Source organism: Fundulus heteroclitus, chromosome 21 (genome assembly GCF_011125445.2).
Source record: "Fundulus heteroclitus isolate FHET01 chromosome 21, MU-UCD_Fhet_4.1, whole genome shotgun sequence".
Taxonomy (NCBI): domain Eukaryota; kingdom Metazoa; phylum Chordata; class Actinopteri; order Cyprinodontiformes; family Fundulidae; genus Fundulus; species Fundulus heteroclitus.
In genome coordinates this window covers 12,153,863-12,171,055 of record NC_046381.1, presented here as the reverse complement: position 1 = coordinate 12,171,055, position 17,193 = coordinate 12,153,863, and the positions used below count along the sequence as shown (strand labels likewise).

The following is a 17,193-nucleotide window of genomic DNA, read 5'->3' as shown; positions in this document are numbered from 1 at the left end:
CTCATATTGGGCATGCCTATAGCGACAGTGGAGAGGAAAACTCCCCTTTAACAGTAAGGAAAACAGCAGAACCATGCACGGTGTAAACGGTCATCTGCCACGACCAACTGAGGGTTTGAGAAGACAAAGCAAGCATCAAAAGTATGCAGACTAAGATGCTGCTGTACATCATGCATATTGCATATTATATTACCTTAAGCTCTGGCTTGAGTTTTTTTCCACTAATAAACTTGAATATTTCATCTTATTTTTACCTGAGTATGCCATATTATCCAAACATTATGCAATATTTATTTTGGTATATACTTTTTACTTTTTATTCTTGGTGTTTCTTTAGAATTACCTTCAGATTAGACTAGCTTGTAATTTTTTTCTTTATTTTTTTCCAACACTTTAGTGTGTAACTCTGTCTGTGTCTTTGCCACTGTCATACCCAAATTTCCTCATTTTAGCACAATAAAGGGATTTCTTATCTATGTTATTTTTTGCTGATCCAGTTGATTTAAGTCAACTTACATTAAGTGGATTTAAGTCAACATGGTTTTATTTTTAACTTGACCCTTCTTCTTAATTTTCATCAGAACTCTCGCTGCAGCGCTTTGGACCAGCTGATGGCTTTGAACTGTATTTTGTGGACTTCCTAATAGTAGAGAATCACAACTACTGAAGACTAGTTCTTCAGCATCACCCCTGGACAGAATAATTCTGATTTTGGCAATATTCCAGAGGTGAAAAAAGAAACCCTGGAAACCTGTTTAATATGGGATTTAAATGATGTGTCTTGGTCAAAAATGACACCAAGGTTTTTTTTTTTTTTTTTTACTTTATTACCAGAGGCCAATGGATTGATCAACAGAGCTATGACTCTGTGTAAGTTTGGCAACTGTACTAAAAAGAAGCCTAGGATTATTTTTTTTTGTCCTCCATTAATGATGAAAAATATGCTGCCCTAACTCTGTGAAGGGTCGTTTTATACAACAGTAGACTGTTTTTTCCAGATTAGGAAGGATTCCTCTAGATGTGTATAGCGTCATTTTCTCTCCAATTTCCTAATGTGCTTCAAAGAATGCAGCTCTAAATTAAACCAGGGAGCCAGCTTCCTGTGAATAATCACCTTATTTTTCAAAGGGGCTGCATTGGCTAATGTAAAATGCAATGAGGAAGTAAAATTAAAAACAAAAGCATCAATTTGTGAAAGGGGAAGAAATAACATTGCTGCCCTGATCTGTTGCATATTTCTGTGATACTGATGAAATTAAAACAGGGACAGAGGACAGAGTCTTTAAAGTTAGGTTCAGCATTGTCTAATAAAGATCTACTATAATGAAACCTTCATTTGGGAGTGGAAAACAAAATTGAACTTATAGGTTATTAAAAATGGTCAGGGTTTTGAGGAAATACTGTTATTTCTTCACAATCAATGCCATATGGTAGCACAAGGTTCAAAGTATGAAGGCAAGAACGTGTCGCTTCATGTACATTTTGAGCAAACCCAATTGATTATTGTGAATATTGTTTTAAGCAAAACCCTAACCTTGCCTGCAAGCTGAATTCTCACAGTATTTGTGCGTTCACAAACACACAAGAATCCATCTTGTGCCACTCCCACCTCAACCGTTCAAGAAGTGACCCAGCACGAGTCTGCCAATTATGTTTAAGGTGTGACAAACAGCTGTCTGGAGAGAAGCCTATACAGGCTTCCCTGTGATGACAGATATCAAGGCACTCAAAAGCCAAACACAGTAGCTCCAGCAGGGATGACTTGTCCTATTTATTTATTTGAATTCACCCTTGCACATCTATAGCAAATAATGAGTTCAAAGTGAGTTTCAGAAGAAATAAAGTCTGAGCACACTGATAATTTCTTTTTCAAAGATTTATTTATTTATTTATTACAGACAGCCAAGCCAGGGTTTCTGCAGTTTAATGGAGCAAGGCAGTGCATGTTAAGACCATACTAAGGAGAAACAAAACATCAATCATTACTGCTCAGAAAAATAAAGAAAATCCCAGAACTAGACTGGAACGACTGCAAGAGAGAAAGACTTACACTCTCTCTGAAAGGAAAAAACAACAACATGGAGCATGACGTAGGTTTGCCGAGATGCAAGTGAGCATACTCAAAGGTTTCTGGAACAATGTCATTTTGACAAATGAGACCAAAGTAGAGATGCTTGGCCATATTGCAAAGCTTCATGTTTGGAGAAAAAACAAGCATTGTGTCTGAGTTTACTTTCTTTTTAATACCAATGTCAAGTATGGGCGTTCCATTCACAGTGTCACTTAAAAATGTTGTGATTCCTGATCTTTGTTCTGGAAAGAGTCACCTCTGGAGGCAGCAGGAGGTGATGCCAGACATGAAAAAATTTAGAGAAGTAGGGAAGGCACAGGGTAACCAACGTCCACCCAACTAATTTGCCGATTGTTATTGTTGTTATTGTTTGAAGCGGAAATTGAAACACAAATTCACTTTGTTGCACATTCCTATCCTCTAATACTCTTTCCTGGGTTTAGTCATTTTAAACACCAGAAAATAACAAACTTTAAAACTATAATTATTTCACCTTGCAGGCAGGCAGATTTGCCAGATACTCTCCTGCCTGCCTCTCACCATGTGTGTGTGTGTGTGTGTGTGTGTGTGTGCCTGTGGCTCTGACTCTGTCTTTCTCTACCTGGCATGCACATGTATGTGTCTGTGTGCATGCACACAAACAAACACCCCACCAGTGGAAGAGCAATCACCCTAACCTCAAATCTCCCCTTAAGATGCATGAATAAGGCAGCTTATGTTGTTCAACCTGAGGACAGTGCTTTAAATCCTGACCATAGGGACAGAGCTGTGTGCCAGCTCCATGGTAATGAGGTGACAGCGAGTGCTCAGTGGCATATCGATTATTATGGGATGTCTTTGCTAACTGGATTAGCACTTAACACACCTCGGTTACAATTCAGGAGCTGGTCTGCAGTTATGAATGCAGAATGGAAAAGTGTTTTTTTTTTTTTTTTTTCTTGCCTTCACAGTGCAGTACTTTCATAGGCTAGATAAAGCTGGGGACAGTCGGAGTTTGAGATTAATTCAACAGTCCGGCTCCTGGGATGATAAGACATTTTTTTTATCTGTATTATTCTGTCACGATGCCCTTCACAAAGTCTGCTCAAACTTTACATTGCGACCACTGCACATATGGAGATTTCGCTCTGCATCAAATTAGTGCTTAATTCAAAACCGAAGTGCAAATATAGTCTGTAGCCTTAAAATAGAAAAAAAAAGGGTTGTTGTGTTTGTATTGGGCATTATTATCTGGAAAGGGGTCAGCTCGCCTGCTGGCTGTGTCTAGCCCCATTAGCCTGGCTACTTGAGGGGGGGAAGAAGCCCTGCTGCGTTTAGCAGGATGACTGATAGGTTTGCACCTGCCTGCCCTTCCAGAAAGATGACCGCAGTGTGTTTTACTCCCGTCTGTTTGATCCCAATACCAGGGCCTGTGTCTACGGCTTCACCCGACTCATGGTGCTTCTGGAACGGGCAGCAGATGGAGAGTTCTCCCTCACTGACTGCCTCCTGTTTGGTGCAATCATGTCAGCCACTGACCCTGGTAGGTGACCTCCGGAAAAAACCTTCAGGAAACAAAGTTTTTATCCTCTCTACCTGCTGCACTGATCTGGCTTTATACCGATATGAATCTACGATATTGCTGCTCCACACATCCCACAGAACAAGAGGAAGGGAAAATGATTTACTGTAAATGTGTGAAAGGAAGCTCAGCGGATATAAAAATATTACTTGGAACAGAAATTCCAGATCCACCATATGTCACAACGCTTCACTTATTCTTGTTACTTTTTTCTGCAGCATTTATGTTGATTTTGTGCTCAAGAAGTGTTTCACAGGATTTCTACAGACTCTTAAAAACTGGAACCACAAATGTTGAATCATTTAATCATTTTCTAAGTCTTGAAAACAATGAAAAAGTGAACATTTAGTATTGGAAAAAAATATATATTTCAGATTGTATGTCTTTCTCCATTATTTAAAAGATACAAACCTTAAACTCTGGAAATCTAAAGGGATTTTTTATAATTACTTATATTAAGATGACCAGATTTAGTTTCATTTTACCAAATCACAAGTGGGTTTTTGTTTTACCTAATAGTTATTTTGGTTTTTAACTTTTTTTAAACTTATTTAACGAGAAACACTGCCTCCTCTTCTTGTTTTCATTAGTAAAATGTAATACTGAGATTAAAAAGCAACATAATTTAATTTCCAAACTTTTGAATACATCTCAAACTTTTGAGAATAAATACGACTGAAGGCCTCGCCGTAGCTTATTTAGGTTTGGACCTAACTTCCATAAAACACAAATCTACTAAGTTATTTGCATGGGCTAAATGTTTGCAAATGACCTACAGTCTATAAGTAGAGAAAAGGAGACAACAGGCTCATGAAATAGCTCTACAAAGGAAATAGCTTATGCTGCGTATTATTTTTAGCGCACAGTTAAATTGGGAATTATGCAAGGGTTTTAGGGGACATTTCATCCACGCTCATGTATCTTACTGTAAATTACAGCCAGAGGAAATAACGTCATGTTCTCAAAACACCAAGGCTGTTGTGATGGGGAGAAAATACCACCCGCTGAAAGCTGTTGGGTAATTTTCCATATTTGACCTACTCTGCAGAGATTTAGGGACACATTCAGAGGTAATCTACAGCCATTATACGTTCTTCAAAACAAAAACAAATTGCAAGCAGCATAATCAGTCATGCAGAATATTTGGCTCACACAAAACCCTTGTTGTTGAACTGGCGCACCATGACGCTTACGGATTTAATCAACTCCAAAAATGCCATTTGCAACCAATTTGCAAAGACTATTCAGTGACAGAGAAGGTTGTGGTTTGAGAGTTGAACTCGACTTCAAAACACAGCATGCGCAGTCAGCTTTAATGTGTGCATCTGAAATTGTGGAGTGAAATTATGGAGCAAATTAGACAAACTAATAATACTATTCAGTTAAAAAGTACATACAAGAAACGTGTTCAATAGGTACAAGGAGGAAGACAGATTGCATTAGGTTGCAGTATATTGTATAACTCTTTTAGTTATCAATGCATGCATGTATGCGTGTGTATGCAGCCCTACACACATATATTTATGAAGCGTACTGTTGTAACATATTTTCAGTGGTAATGTGGAACTTGGTAATACACATCTGATGGGGTGATCATTCTTTTGCTGTTTTTGCTGCTAAGTTGTGGAACGCTTTACCACCAGAGCTACGATCCATCACTGAGCTGGGAGTCTTTAAATCACAGCTAAAAACACATCTGTTCAGACATGCCTTTCACTCCTAGCTGTTCAACTGTGGATGACTTTTGTTAATTTTGTGGTTTTATTTTTCTATAGAGCTCTTAAAACTGTTATGAATTGTGCTGTTATGCACTTTTTTTTAGTTTTTATCTCTTTTTCCAATACATTTTAATATTTTCTCTATTTTGTCTCGGGATCTTTTGGTTTGTATTTTAGCTTGCAAAGCACTTTGTGCACCATATCGATTGTTGAAAAGTCCCATATATATAAACTTTGACTGATTGATTGATTGATTGATTGACATCTCTATAGCAATCGTTTATTAGTAAATGGCATATTTACTGTGAAGTTGATGATGTTTATGAAATTTGTTTGTGTAGATTGGTGCAGTTTATTGTTTGTGTATTTGTGTAAACTGTATATTACAACTATAGGGACATGTATTACTGCAGTAAATCATAGTGTGACAAAGGGGGTGGGAGTTAACAAGTTTATACTTCTTCCCACTCCTTTTCTGGCTTATTTTTGTATATTTTCTTTCTTTCTTCTTTTTGCTCAAAATCTTAGTTTGAAGTAAATAAACATTGATTTATTCATTTAGTCACAATTTGAATGCAGGACATTAAAAAGGGGGAAGTACTCAGCTGCCGCACTGCTATCTTTGCGGAGGCAGGGCAGGGTTGTCACAGAAGGGAGAATTGATCCTCTCTTGCAGGGAGGTGACAGTGAGAGGAGCTTGCATGTGAACACATAGGCCACACCGTGCGATGGAAACCAAAGACCTCTTTTATCATTAAGTGAAAAAATAGCTGCCTATAATCAATCCGACGTTAGAAAGGTGCAAATCTGTTCATACTACTTTTAATAATTTTACATTCTGATGTATTTCATTTCTGACTTCACTGTAAAAATGGAACTAAAAATAAGTACATTTTTCTTGAAATTAGTGTATTTATACTTTATTTGAGCAGGTAAATAAAATAATCTGCCAATGGAATAAGATTTTTGCACTTAAAATAGGAAGAACTCATCTCCATCACCTTATTTCAAGTGCATTATATCTAATTATCTTATTTTAGGGGTAAAAAATACTGAGTCCATTGGCAGATAATCTTATTTACCTGCTCAAATCAAGGACAAATGCACTAATTTCAAGAAAATGTTACTTATTTTTAGTTCTGTTTGTGCAGTGTTGTTCTGTCTTTCTTTGAATTTACCAGTTAAAGGGATAAAACTTCCAGGGATCGTTCACTTTACGCAGCTGTGCATTAAAAACAACCCTCCTGATACGGTCAGTTGTATTTTTGTTTGTTTCTTGAGGAATACCTGGAGCTCTCTGCATGTGCTTACTGCAATCTTTTTAGTGCATCTAGAGCAGAAATAAAGCAAATGGTATGCAAAACTGTTGCAAAAAAAAAAATAGAGCAGATTGCTTTGCTTTCTCTCTGTGTTCCTCAGGACATTCTGTAATGAAGTGACTCTGACGACAATAGAGTTCTTGGTGCAGATGAATTATTTATACCAATAAGCGATCTTGGTGAGCATCAAAAGCAGGATTTAGATTGAGGTTTAGCTGTCGCACTGAGAGGCAATACTTTGCAATGCCACGCTGTGCTCATTCGTTTTGACCCCTCTGCACTCGTCACTTTGATTAGACTCAAACTGAATGCCCACGAACTGAATGCCTAAAATTGCCAGACCCATAGGCTCTGTACTGGGCGGTCAAAATATTTTAAAACGAGCACCCAGACCTTTGAAGAGGAGATTTTGACTCCAATTCAGCCCTCTGTTAGCATACTTTTTAGCTTTAAACTGACCTTCAACAAGATTTCACATTTGATCATATCCACAAGTTACCTACAATCAGATATTACCCGGTTTAGGAATGTACAAGGAATGTAAGAGTTTTCTTACCTTAACTTAACTTTTCTCATATTTTATAATGCATATGATAGGATTTAATGCTATAGACCGCCACAAAGTAGTGTGATGAAGAAGTGGATGAGGAGTGATGCATGGTCTGAAAATCTCACTGAGCACTCTTCAGTGTGTCTTCTGAAAAATGGAAAGAGTGAGACGCAAAACCAACCCAACCAGGAGCTGCAGAGATCCACATTTGGGATGGCAGAATCAACGGCATGAATGTTGGTCCTTCGTTACACAAATCAGCCTTATTTTATGAAATAGCTGCTGGCCTGCAAAATGCTTAGCTTAAAGCTAAGACTGCACATCATTCTGAACCCAACATCCTCCCAGATAAACCTGGTGGTGGCAGCATCGTGCTAGGGGGAGGTTTTACTTCAGCGAGGACAGATGAGATGAGCAAAGGGCTGAAAGGGAACAAGTTTAAACAGTATGGATGTTTCTGCATGGCACTGTATACATAAATAATTATTATTTCATAATTTGTAGAGGTTACTTGGGGTTCAACATTATCTAGTCATGATGTTCTAGGTTTTAAGGAGCTGAACCGCCCTCACCTGACCACTTACCTGAAACGTCTCAAAATGTTTAGGTAAAAAAGAAAAGGTTGGTGCAGTTAAACAAATATTTTAGAGCAGGGCTCACCAACCTTTTTGAAACTGAGAGCTACTTCTTTGGTGTTGTGTCATACGGGGGGCTACCGGTACTGAAGTGTCAGAGTTCGCCTTTGTTTTATGTAAAATAAACACATTTTTCATGCTTTGTTGTAGATACTGTCATTTTTAAATATATATATATATATATATATATATATATAAATGCAAGTGTGAATAAACAGGAAGAGTAACGGAATAAAATTAAGTTTTAGATGCAGCTCACTGGTGGATTGTGATTTCTTTGTTGTCCTTGGGGGCTACTTGGTGCCCCGGGCCCCCATGCTGGTGATTCCTGTTTTAGAGCATGACTGGTTTGTAGACTGTCAAAATTTGAAATTGACCTTGCATGGGACCCCTATTTTTTGAGCAAACTGTCTAATGTTGGCTTCCTGAACCACATATTTCACTTTGGGTTCTGCCCTCTAATTTTATTTAGGTTTGTGGTGACTAACGTTGAAGTCTCTTGCTTGGCTGAGCTGCTTTGTTTACTGTTCAGCTGTTATTTTTGACACGGTGTAACTGTTGCGAGGCTTGAGGCTTCGTACCTCCATCTGGAAACAATTAAGAATGCCAAATTGTTTTTCATATCAGCATGCAAAACATTAAAAAGAGTTGTTCTACAGCCAATTCCTTTCTAGAGGGACCTTATACAATTGCCAATTATACAATCATATATTATCTTGAATGTGAAAATGTAAATCTAATGTTACCGTAATCTAAAAGGTAAAAGGGACTAAAATTAATTCTGCCATAATTTGAAGTTATATGAGGTATATATTGGGTACCAGTTTCTAAGTTTTAAGATTTAATCCATTAAATCCTCTCGATATCCCTGCTGCGCTTTGCCTGATTTCTTACTTTCAAGCAGAACGCCATTAAGCTGCAGGCAACCTTGGGCAAGTTTTCAAATACTTTTGTTTTCTCCTTACATAGATTTGCACCTTTTTCTTCAAAACTCGCTCAGTAACTCTTTAGCTGGGGTTACTGTGTGTATCTTTTGTCAAAAATACACATAATATTGAAAAAAGGTTTGTAGCGGTGGAATAAGACCTTTTAATCTGGTTGTTGGCAAAAGGGGCATATTCACTTTTGAATCCCAATAGGTTGTTAGAAAGAACATGCTTTGATGCTCCTTGTTAGTATGCATCAATTGGTTTTATGAAATCTCCAGTTTTGTACTCGGTCGAAATTTTCTCACCAGATTTAAATATAAGACCAATAGTTCAGATCAAACGGAGGGGAGGCCTGCTGTGCTGCGTTTATAGCCTCTGGGATGGTTACTAAAGGTCGGTGAAGGTCTCGCTTAACATGAGTACTTTGCAGTTTCACGGGCTTTCCTTTCATCTCAGAGTTTGGATTTTTGTGATTCTCCTCACATTAACAGTGCACACAGGTTTTCGCCTGAGCACCACATACTTTGAATTCATCCCAGACCATAAATATATACTATTTTATTTATATATATATATATATATATATATATATATATATCCTTGAATATTCCTTGACGTGATAAATTTTCACTTCCCTTCCAACAGAGTGCCAAATGTCAAAAGCAGCCCTGATATTAAATTTTAAACACAACAACATGACCCTAACCTCTGTGTAGTCAGATGTATGTTTGGAATCATCCTCCTGCCATAACAACCGATTCTACCCAAGTTTCTGGCATTTTGCAGGGTCAGAATAGGGTTTTCCCACAGGAAGGTGATCCAAAACCCGGATCAAAACTGGGTTGAACTAGAAAAACATAAAACAGGCTAACAAGCTTAAACTTTTTTTAAATGCATAATATTTAAAAAAGCAAATTATAAAATAAAATATGTTAGAAAGCCAGGTCAGTGCCAGAAAAGCAACCAATTAGAATGAGCTCTACCATTTCTGCCAACTCTCTCAACCTGCCAGGAGTCTGCCAGAAGCTTTTTCGAGGGCTGCTCTCCAACTTGCTTAAAAAAATAAAAATAAAAAAACAGCACAATAATATTGAGATTATATGTATATGTTTGGCCCTTTGTACTTGTAATCCTGCATTGGATAATATTTGCATTCAGTTTAAACTTGTGTGTCCAATTTCAGTTTTTAAAAATCATAGCAGTTGTACAGCCACTCCAGCCTAAAAAAGAAAAAATCAACAACATCAAACTAATGTTAATGATTTTTCCAAAGTTTGTTACTAAAAAAGGTTGGACCTGGTCCAATAAATCAGTGGCATAGTTTTACTGACAATGAAGAAACATATTCTTCTTTAAATCCTTAGTTTTGTCATGAAACGCAGAAAGCACCAGACCAGGACATCTATACTCGGGAAGACTTGAACACTATTAGATGCGTGACTTAAAAGTTACTTTGAGCAAAATTCCCAAAACAGCATTTGCTTGAACTCGTCTAAAGATTTAGAGGCTTAATTTTGTGAGACGATCGTTTAGCATCTCTGCTAAATCCTCTCTGCCTCCGCAGACTGAGCTCACTGACAGCTGTTCTAATGCAGCTGTGGCATTGACTTTTCAAAAGTACCACCATTAAATATGGATTTAAAAAAGCTTTTATGTTAACTCCTCTGGAGTTGTAAAACTGCCTATCAGCAATCTTAAAAGCTTATACTTATACTTTAACCATTTAGAGCTTGACACGTTATAGCAGGGGTGTCCAAAGTGCGGCCCGGGGACAATTTGTGGCCCCTGGTCTCATTTTGTCCGTCCCCCAACTGCTATTCAAGAATGATTTGTCCCACCAGCACTGGTGGTTGATGCATGTGGAGACTTTTTTTTATATTGAAATAGAGTAAAATTGTTACAGACAAGTTAGAATTCTTTCACAATTAAAAATGTGAGGTACAACACAAATATTTATCTTTTAATAACCACAATTTTACATTCTCTTTAATTTCATAGTAAACAGGACTAGATCTATCCAATGACTTTTATTCAGTTGCAGGCTTTGGTGCACCAAAATGTGCCTTTAATTCAATTGTTTAAAAGGAAAGACTGACCAATGTCCTGTTTCTCCTGCTGAGAAAAGACCGTTTTTTTTTTGTTTGTTTTTTTTTAATCGAGACCAAATGAATCTGAAAACTGGATGACCGTCTGCTAAAAAGGCAAATGTGCATAACCCTTTTGTTGAATCTACAATGATTTGCACTTCCCTTTCCTACAGAAAAACTGATTCATTTGTTTAATTAAAAATATTGCATGCTCATATTTTTCGAGATGGGTATAGAACAAATATCACAACATAATTTGTTGGTCATTTATTTCTTTAAATTCGATTTTTTTTTCACCCTCGAGTACTTTTGACTTGACACTTTTCGGACACGCCTGGGTTGGAGTGATTCCCCTTAACTCCTTAGTTTGCATCACATTGAGCATCATGTCTGCCTAATTTACTCAGATAAGCAGGCAAATCCCCTGCTTTCTGCTTTCAGCCTTTGTCTCTGTTAAACGTCCGCAGCGGCGATAATTTGACCTAATAAGACTGCTTCGACCCTCTCAACTGTGTTATGTTGGAAATAATTGTCTACTGTCTACCTTATGGCGTTGCTGTGGAAACTGACAAACACTTGACAGCTGTAGGACCGGCTGCCATGACAACGCTGCCAACCTCCATGTGTGAGGAGAGAGGATGGTTTTGTGTGTGTGTGTGTGTGTTTTTGTTTCACGTCGCCATCGTCTTCTTCTTCTTCTTCTTCTTCTTTTTGTGTAGCAGCGTAAGTGGTGCATGACACGCTTGCACCAGCCAGGCATTTATGGGGAGCGGGGAGATGGAACAATCCTGACTCCAGGCCCTGAACTCAGAAGAACTCTAAGCCCGTCAAAGACCAAAGAGCCAGATCTGTCAAAATATGTCTGGAGGCAGTTGTCTGGCTATTGTCAGTCTGCTCATTTCCTGTCTGTCGTGCCCCCCTCGCTGACCTGTTATTTTCCCACGGGGCCAAACATTACTATTAGAACTGACTCTTTATTCAGATCACAAACCTCGCTGCGGCTAAATCTGTGGAATACTTATGCACTATGGTCCCATCAGATGGGATTTGAATCCACTTGGGGCCTGTTTCATCTTGACTATCTTGTCATATATTACCAGCACAGTGCTATACCAGGTCACGCGACTCTACATCCAACGTGATAGTAGGCCGAATGTAATATGATACGATATGGAAAACAAAACCTCCAGTAAAGGATGTATTTTATTGCTGATACTCCTCAGAAGATTAATCAAGTGTTTATGTGGAGATAACAGGCAACTTTTATTAGTATCAGGATTCTTCCTGAAACTCAGTGTCAACGTTCATCTCGTCCTGCAGTTCTGAACAGCATCTGCAAGCACCCCTGGCAAAAATATGTAAAAATTCAAAAATTAAATTTACTAATGTCTCTGATTTTTTTTTTTTTTAATGCTGTGTTTAATTTGATTACATTTACTGGGGAAAACATTTTTTTATGTATTTCATTTCAAAGAATTTGGTAATTTTTGCTAAAAAAACAACAACAAGATACAACTCAATCATTGTTATTCTGTCATGTATGCTGGCATATTTTTAAAAGGTGCATTTGGAGTTTATTTGTCCAGTTCGGAATAGTGCATGTATACTGAGATCAAGGCTGTGAAACTCCTACTGTTCTGCTGAGGCAAGATGGGGTGTGTTACTTTAGCTGCCATGTCACCATTTCTAGCATCGATTGGCTGTCTGAAAATAATATTTAAATGGTTTATGAGTGTCCTTAAGTGGTCAGATAATTAAAGGTAAGTCACGTTGTCAGTTTCAAAGCATTGTGCATGCTGAGGCGAGTCAGTATCATCAGCAAATAAAGAGGATCTAAGTGTTGTGTGAGATTAAGTACAATTTTGATTGGGTTATAGCTGCACCATTTGAGTAGCACTTATTCTTGATCACAGACTGCTGATGACTGTATTAGAACAAATAAGTGGAAGTTGCTTTATTAGGACTCAGGCAATCTGCATGGTAAACTTGTATGCTGTTCAATGACTTTAGACGTGACTATAGTGTTTTATAATAAACTGTTAGCTCAAACTGTGCTGCAGTGAAGACTTTGTTTGCTCCAATATTCCGTGGGCAATAATTATTGACTTATCATTACCGACTTATGATTATTGAATAATTTGACTAAGGGAGGCTGAACGTGTAATTTGGTGATAATTCATGTCTGATCTCGTCTCCGTTACACACACACCGTAAGCTCAGAACAGCAGCTGGCGTGTGTAACAACTTTCCGTTTAAATACGTTTTTACATTGACATCTAGAACGTCAGAGCCACCTAACATCATTATTCAAGACACACCTGTGCGAGGATTTCAAATATGTAGCGATGAATGTCAAGTAGTGAGCGCATCTTATCAAAGCGGGGAGCTGTTTGCCAGCAGTTCATTCACATTAGGCTGTAATTGGCTTCTTCTGCATGTTTTAATCAGCTGATTCTGCAGCGCCAGCCTCCCTCCCGTCTTGCTCTTCCCTCAGCATCCCTCTCATCGCAAGAGTCCCAGTTGTTATCTTCCTTCCTAATAAACTGCTGAAATGCTCCAAGCTAAGGAACACATGTGTATTCATGTTCAGCAAGTAGCACCACAATGTCGAACAGGAGCACATTTAGTCCTCATAATGAGAAAAGTGTGATACTCTGTAAAGTGAGGATTAAGACAAATCAAAGGAGAAAATCAGTTATTTTGCAGTGGGACTTTTTGCTGTTGCGAGTAGATTTAACACCTCCATTTTTAATTGCATTCTTTCTAACATTTAAACACATTTGAAGGTGTGAAAAATAGGAAATTGAGTTAGAAAAATAAGCCCATTGATATGTAATAACATGTAATAACATGTTAAGAACTAGAGTAACATCAGAAATCCTACAGTAGAGGTATACAAACCATACTCAGGAGTTAAGTCCTGAGTCCAGATGCTGGAACTAAAATTAATACGGGACGCCAAACCAAAACATATACAGACAAAGAGCAGTCTGAATAAAATAGGTAAAATTATTTCTAAACACATTTCTATCAAATGCATAAAGCATTATTAAACTGGACTGAATAGCAATAGTTGGTGTGTTTGTTGACTAAAACTACTGTGAGTTCTTAGATTTGATGCATTTGAGGAATAGGAAAAAATACAGACATTTCATCATCTGACATACCGATCATCGACCAGAGTCAACTGAGGGAATATTTTTCTGTGCAGTTGATTGGTGCATCTCTACTCTGAAAACATAGAATCAAAGTCTACAAATACCAGTATTTTCATCTTTTACTTTTTAGATTTATATTCAATGGATCCACAAAATTTCCACGCATATAAATGTTACTTTCTTTCTCACAAATGTGCTGTGATAAGTTTTTAACATTACTAATAGTTTTTTTTTTTTTTTTTTTTTTTTTTACAAAGGCAACATTTGTCAGTTTGACATCTGCTCTTTGTTACAAAAGCCCAGAAAAATCAATCATGCCCATTATTTTAGGTTAACATCTACAGCCATAAGTCCCACAATCATTTTTCAGTTTGTTGAGCTAAAACACCATGTCAAAAAAACGTATTATTTTATGAAAATGAGAGGTTGAAAACCTCAGAAGTGCCAAATCTGTGGGAGTCGATGAAGCGTTTACAAGTGTGGTTCATGTGTCCCAACGGTCTCTGGTAAGAGTTAGTTTGCTCTAAGAACTCATGTTACAAATGGAGATGAATTTATTGTATGTCAAATATTTTTTTTTCAATCTTCACCTGTAGTTGTGGAGGGGGCTGGATGCCATTAAAAATGGAGAATTTGATCTCAAGAGCGAGCATTTCTAAAATTAAATTAGTAATTATTACAAAAGAATGCATATCGTATAAAATTATAGGTAGTATTTATGAGTAGGTTTTAATTTGCCACTCTAACTTATCAGTAAATGTCAACATGAAGGAATATGTTTATATTTACAAAAATCCCCCATAAACACTCTAAGGAGAGAATAACTGATTCGATGATTTAATTTTCTGGTACTTTAACATTATTATGATTAGACTTCATGATTGCATGTGTTTTTAGTTGGATGTAGGTTGAACAGTATTTGCTTTGTTAGAGTTTCAGACATTTTCGTCTTCCTGATCTCAGGGAATTGACTTTTCCCATTAGTTTTTATTGTCACAGGGATGTTACCTCCCCTGCTCTCCACTGTTTATTGCAGCAGGGTTTCCGAATTACTCTGCATCTTGGCCGAGTAATTTAGTTAATTACTTTTTCTCTTGATGTCTGTGTTGTTTTAGCACCCTGCAATCTTTAAGAGCAATTTCTCTTTTGTTTGTCTTTTTAAAGTCTCTGTCCTCGGGCTGTTATCAGACCTACGCGTGGATTCGGATCTGCACACCCTCCTGTTCGGCGAGAGCGTCCTTAATGACGCCGTTGCCATAGTCTTGACACAGTGAGTACCTCCTCGCGCTCGTGTGTGCCCCTGGTATAAGTACATTTCCTGGTTTAATTGTGTGGGCGCGAGGAATCCTCCAGCTGGCAGCGCGGAGGCGTATGTGTGGGGGTGGAGGAAGACTGACTGGAAGCTGCCAGCTGTAAAGGAAAACGGTGATTGGGCAAAGCAGAAAAACTGCCTCAGTGCGACGCATTGGACTACCTAATTCTTTGGCCCGTGCCATGGGAGGACTGGTAAAAACGTGGCATCCCAGAATACATTAAGCTTTGTTAATAAAAAAAAATTAAAGGTACAAGTGGGACATAAAGAGGTTGCTAAGTAACGCCCCGGCTAATCTCTTTGATGTTAGCCGGCATGCTAATTCTGGATGTGACATCATCACGCCTGCCGCCGTCAGCTAAACTGGGAATTTATATCCAATTTAAGTTGCCATCTTATTAGTCCATCACTTCCTGTGTTGGCTGGTTATCCTAAAGGTTGTTGGTCTCCCATTCAGAAAACTATTTTGAAAACGTTAAAGGCATACTATGCAACATTTTTCAGGTAATTAATGTGTTCCACACCGTTTTGGATGATTAAATGAGTCATTTCAAACAAAGGTTTTCTCGGCCGCCCTGGTGGTCTGTGGGGGAAATACCGCACTTACAATTGCAAGAGCCCTCGGCCTGCACCCACAGGCTCAGAAGTCTCGTGCAAGACTGCGAGAGTCGGTCTTGCTTTACGGCGAGAACTCCATGTGTTTTTGCCCTGCCATTCACTATATGCACGCGCGAAAGCAACAACAAAGAACCGCATGCTAACGTCAAATAAGCATGCAAGCATATCGAGTTTTTTTATTATTATTTTATTATTTTTATTTATTTATTTATTTTTTTGTTGGCGAGGCGGTAGCGTGAGGCGGCCGCCTCGCCAAGATAGCGCTGCTTTTTTTCGACTTTTCATTGCGTTCGCCTGTCTGCTAAGCTCAAAACAACCGCGCCTGGCTTGAAGGAGAAACTAGAACAGCTGAGCATCTTTACGACAGTGCACTTTTACTTTCGCCCTCTGGGGGGAGCCTCGCTGGAAAATCAACCCCGGTTGCATAGTATACCTTTAAGTGAATAAAACTGTCCCCTTCTGCTTTGCATCGTGAACTGGATATCTGAACACATTCCAATTGTTGTTCTTTGTTAGTTTTATACGAAATTTAACATTATTCCCAAAAACTCAAAACAAACCCGGGTTCTTAAACATACGTGTTACACATATATACTGTCAAGATCCCATTTAGGAAGTCGGCCACTGGAGTTACATCACACAAACTCACTCAAATTCAGGGAAAAGTCAGCATGAAATTAGTGGAAGTTTAATGGATTAGACATTATGAGCTTGTCCTTCGTCCACGCTGTACAATCCCCTCATTCTTCTTCATTTGCTGTCCCATCTTCCCCTTGCACCGCATGCTCGCCTGTTGATTGTCTACTCTATTTACACACAGCCAGTCAAGAAGACGAACAAACAGATGGCTATTTGGGGACATAGACGAGTGCAGGATTAATGCAGTCCATTTAGATTGCTGCATTCTCACGGATCACGAGTTGTCACGGTATGCGCTGTAGAGCACAACAAGGAGCCTGACCATCTCCCCAGACAAACGGTCGCATAGTGCCACGCTTGTTCCTAAAGTGCCGTGACCCACCCTCATGCCGTCTCCTGTCATCTCGCTGGTTCGCTGAGGCCCCCCACACACAAAGCTGGGCCTTATTACCGAGCCATGTCCATTCTTGGCACGGGAATTTCTAACAAGCTCGGCGAGCAGCTCAGCCGTACGCTGATGTGCCCTCTCCCAGACGTGAAACCAACCCCCAGCCATGCTGTCACTCAGGCAGGTCCTGCAAACGAGCAGAAGCAAA

The 17,193-nt window shown here is 38.6% G+C and overlaps 1 protein-coding gene across 1 annotated transcript in view; it reads left to right on the top strand.

Moving 5' to 3' along the window:
• The window catches only part of LOC105918123 (sodium/hydrogen exchanger 9), a 116,206-nt gene that overhangs the window by 15,104 nt on the left and 83,909 nt on the right, over positions 1–17,193 (top strand). Inside the window, exons 5-6 of the mRNA XM_012853136.3 lie at positions 3,478–3,593; positions 15,193–15,298. Of these exons, the coding sequence (XP_012708590.2) occupies positions 3,478–3,593; positions 15,193–15,298 (222 nt within the window). The remainder of the gene's footprint in view (positions 1–3,477; positions 3,594–15,192; positions 15,299–17,193) is intronic.